The sequence below is a fragment of the Hypanus sabinus genome, unplaced genomic scaffold (assembly GCF_030144855.1).
Source record: "Hypanus sabinus isolate sHypSab1 unplaced genomic scaffold, sHypSab1.hap1 scaffold_2343, whole genome shotgun sequence".
Lineage (NCBI taxonomy): Eukaryota > Metazoa > Chordata > Chondrichthyes > Myliobatiformes > Dasyatidae > Hypanus > Hypanus sabinus.
Genome location: NW_026780459.1, coordinates 5,001 through 9,437, shown reverse-complemented (window position 1 = coordinate 9,437; position 4,437 = coordinate 5,001). Strand labels below are relative to the sequence as shown.

Here is a 4,437-nt window from a genome sequence, read left to right as displayed (position 1 = left end):
CGGGTGCACTGGAAGCGGAGGTCGATAGGTGCTTGGTGAGTCGGGGGTCAGAGGTCACGGGGAGGAAACGGGAGGATGGCGGGTGGGTGGGAGCGTAAACTCAGCCAGGCTCGATGGGACGAATGGCCTCAATCGGCCCCTGGTTGTGCGGTGCGTGAGTGTGCCGCCCCTTCTCCCCCCCCACCCCCTCCTTCAATAAAAGCCAACGGCAAGCCTCTTCGTTCGTAAGAAAATTCCGTTTTATTTATCGAGCAGATGAGAACCGGAAAAGAAGCACCGCAAGATCGTGGGAAGTGAGAAACTGCACGTGATTTCGATCATGTCGCTGTCTTCCCTACCACCCCCTCCAGCCCCCGGAACCTGGAGGGGTCTAAAGCTCGCGTTAAGCGAGAGGGTAAATATTCACAGGGGCAGTTTTGTCTCCCCGCAGAGACGGCGGCTGGGATATGGGGCGAAGAGGTGGCAGGGGCAGGGCCAACGGCAACACCGAGAAGACATTTCGATAGGTGCGGGCCAAACGGGGGCAAATAAATTCGGACGGTACTGCAGCACGGTCCACGCCGACCAGGCAGGCTAGCCCCATCTACGCCCATTCCCCCACCCCCACCCTACACCCCTCCCATCTATCTCTCCGCCCAAGCTCCCCATAAGGGTTGAATTCGAACCCAGACCCGCCACTTCCGCTGGCAGCTCGCTCCGCGCTGGGGCAACTCTCCGGGCAAAGAGGTTCACCTTTCACCCTTAACCCATGAACCCCGAGTTCTCAGCTCAGCCCAGCTGAGTTGCCTGTTACCTCTCTCTGGTGCCCCTCCCCCTTTGTCACGGTCTACTGTCTTCACACCACCCCTCCGACCGTCTTCCTTCCTCTTCAACCATTTACCTCTTCCACCTATCTCCTCCCGGCTTCTTCCATCGTCCGCAGTCACCCCCCCCCCACCCACCTACCTTCCCCCCTCACCTGGTTGGCCTCTGCCCCTTCCCTCCCCAGTCCTGACAGCACGAAGGTCCCCGTCCCAAGAGCCTGCCTGTTAATTCCCCTCTGCGGACGCTGCCCGACCGGCTGGACTTCCTCCCGCATCCCGTACGCGACCCGTCCACCCCCCGTCTATTCACACTCGTAACTTTGGGTACCCCCTGTGAGATGTCTCTCCCCCCACCTCCCTCAGTGGTCCCGACCTGTTCAACCTCTCCCTGTGGGGGCCAGCCGAGATGAAGACAATGTTTCCCAATGGGACGACCGTGGGCGGCAGGGATCTGTCGGGCCAAATGGCCTGATTCAGCGATGCGGGACTATACAGTCACTCGGCCCTCCGGTGGGGGCCGGGACGTTTTGAGCTTACAAATATAAGACAGACGTTTACAGTAGAGGCTGGCGTGGAAAATGACACAACGAAGCATCAAGGTTAATCTCTGTTTCGACGAAGCTTTCTCTCTCTCTCTCTCTCTCTCTCTCTCTCTCTCTTTCTCTCTCTCACTCGCTCCGATGCCAAGCGTGGTTTCAGTCGAACCTCTTGGAGTATGACTTCTGGTTTGGTGGGAAGAAAGCACGGAGGGCGTTAGTACGCGCGTCCAACACGGAACGGGCCCACGATGTCCAATGAATTGACCAGATTGACTCCTCATCCCTCCTGGGCTGCCCCTGGCCTCGGGAACCTCCTGTAAAGGGGGAACACCTACCCCACCGCCTACCCTGCCCCTCTTGTTCCTATCTGCCTTCCCCACTCCCCCCCCCCCTCCGCCGTCGCTTCGCCCCGCGCACCCCTCTCCTGTCAGATCCCAACCTCGGCTGCCCCTCGTCATCCCGCAGTCTCCCTGCCTGTTCGCCACTCTCCCCTCCCTCCCTCACCTGCCTCTCGACCCCCAACCTCCTCCCCTGGGCTTCCAGCTCCGACCCAGGCCCCCTTCCCAAGTCACCGGAGCCTGGGCGGAAGGGGTCACCCTCCACGCGCCGCTCCCGAAAGATCGGACGAGCCCCCCCCCCCCCCGCCCCCCCGAGCCTCACCTTGGTCTTCAAAACGATCGCCGAAGCGATGATGCCGTACAGGACACTTTTGCAGATCAGGATGAGGTACGTCATCCGCCCGCTCCCAATGCTCTGTATCTCTCCTCTGCACGGAGAGGGAAAGGGAGGAAAGAGTCAATCTGGGGTATTCCCCGCCCCACGGAAGCAGCGGCGGCCCCTTCAAATACACTCAGTGGACACTTCATGAGCAGCACCTGCGCACCGGCACATTCAGGCAACTGTCCGATCAGCCAATCACGTGGCAGCAACTCACTGTGCGTCACAAACACGCAGGCGCGGTCAGGAGGTCAGGTAACATCAGAGCGGGGAGGATTGAGGGCCGGTGCCAGACGGGGTGGATTGAGTATCTGGAAACCATAGAACCACAGGACATTACAGCACAGACACAGGCCTTTCGCCCCTTCTTGGCTGTGCCGAACCATTTTTCTGCCTAGTCCCACTGACCTGTACCTGGGCCATATCCCTCCAAACCCCACTCATCCATGTACCTGTCCAAGCTTTTTTTAAATGTCAAAAGTGAGCCCGCATTCACCACTTCATCTGGCAGCTCATTCCACACTCCCACCACCCTCTGCGTGAAGAAGCCCCCCCCCATGTTCCCTTTAAATTTTACCCCCTTCACCCTTAACCCATGACCTCTGGTTTTTCTCTCCCTTGGCCTCAGTGGAAAAAGCTTGCTTGCATTCACTCTATCTATACCCGTCATAATTTTATACACCTCTATCAAATCTCCCCTCATTCTTCCATCCTCCAGGGAATATAGTCCTAACCCATTCAACCTTTCTCTGTAACTCAATTTCACAAGTCCCGGCAACATCCTTGTAAACCTTCTCTGCACTCTTTCAACCTTATTAATACCCTTCCTGTAATTAGGTGACCAAAACTGCACACAATACTCCAAATTCGGCCTCACCAATGTCTTATACAACCTCACCATTATCATTCCAGCTCTTCTACTCAATGCTTTGATTTATCAAGGCCAATGTACCAGAAGCTCTCTTACTACCCTCTCTACCTGTGACACCACTTTTATAGAATTATGTATCTGTATTCCCAGATCCCTCTGTTCTTCTGCACTCCTCAGTGTCCTACGTTTTACCTTGTATGTTCTTCCTTGATTTGACCTTCCAAAGTGCAATACCTCACACTTGTCTGTATTAAACTGCATCTGCCATCTTTCAGCCCATTCCTCCAACTGGTCCAAATCCCTCTGCGAGCTTGAAAACCCTCCTCACTGTCCACTACACCTCCAGTCTTTGCATCATCAAAGAAAATTCGGATCTCCTGGGATTTTCACGCACAGAAGTTTCTAGAGTTTAGAGACAGCGGTGCAGAAAAGCAAAGAGGACCACCCCCCCCCCGCCCCCAACTGCGAGCAGAGGATCTGCGGCCGGAAACACAGAGGAGGATGGCCAGAATGATTAAAGCTGACCGGACGGAGGCACCACCTGGAATAAAGTCAGAGGGATCTTGGGGTCCGAGTCCAATCTCCGGCCATCTTTCTCTCGCTCGCTCGCTCTCTCTCTCTCGTCTCTCTCTCTCTCTCTCTCTCTCACTCACTCTCTCTCTCTCTCTCTCTCTCTCTCTCTCTCTCTCTCTCTCTCTCTCTCTCTCTCTCTCTCTCTCTCTCTCTCTCTTTCTCTATTCCTCCCTCCGCAGCTGTGCAGGTTGACTCTGTGGTTAAGAAGGCGTACGGTGAATTGGCCTTCATCAATCGTGGGATTGAGTTTAGGAGCCGAGAGGTAATGTTGCAGCTCTATCGGACCCTGGTCAGACCCCACTTGGAGTACTGTGCTCAGTTCTGGTCGCCTCACTACAGGAAGGACGTGGAAGCCATAGAAAGGGCGTAGAGGAGATTGACAAGGATGTTGCCCGGATTGGGAGCATGCCTTATGAGAATAGGTTGAGTGAACTCGGCCTTTTCTCCTCGGAGTGACGGAGGATGAGAGGTGACCTGAGAGAGGTGTACAAGATGATGAGAGGCATTGATGGTGTGGATAGTCAGAGGCTTTTTTCCAGGGCTGAAATGGCTGACAAGAGGGGGGCACAGTTTTAAGGTGCTTGGAAGCAGGTACCTAGGAGATGTCAGGGTAAGTTTTTTTTTCCCGCAGAGAGTGACGAGTGCGTGGACCGGGATGCCGGCGGCGGAGCTGCAGGCGGATACGATAGTGTCTTTTAAAAGACTCTTTTAAGATAGGTACACGGAGCTTAGAAAATAGAAAGGTGACGCGGGAGGGAAGTTCCAGGCAGTTACCACAGTTCCGCTCAACATCGTGGCCGGAAGGGTCTGGAAGGTGCTGGAGATTTCTATGTTCTGTGTCTCTCAAACGGCTTCAGTTCAGAACAGTGGCCGGCAGAGAGGCATTCTGAACCAAAAGCACCTTGAGGTGCCGGACGGCAACAGCCGGAGAGCA

General features: G+C 55.4%; 1 gene segment (V, D, J or C); it reads right to left on the bottom strand.

The window, feature by feature from the left end:
* Positions 1–223: 223 nt before the first annotated feature.
* The window catches only part of LOC132387915 (T-cell receptor beta chain C region-like), a 7,064-nt gene continuing 2,850 nt past the window's right edge, over positions 224–4,437 (bottom strand). The window contains 2 exon segments of the C gene segment in view: positions 224–1,525; positions 2,003–2,370. Coding sequence covers positions 2,321–2,370 — 50 coding nt within the window.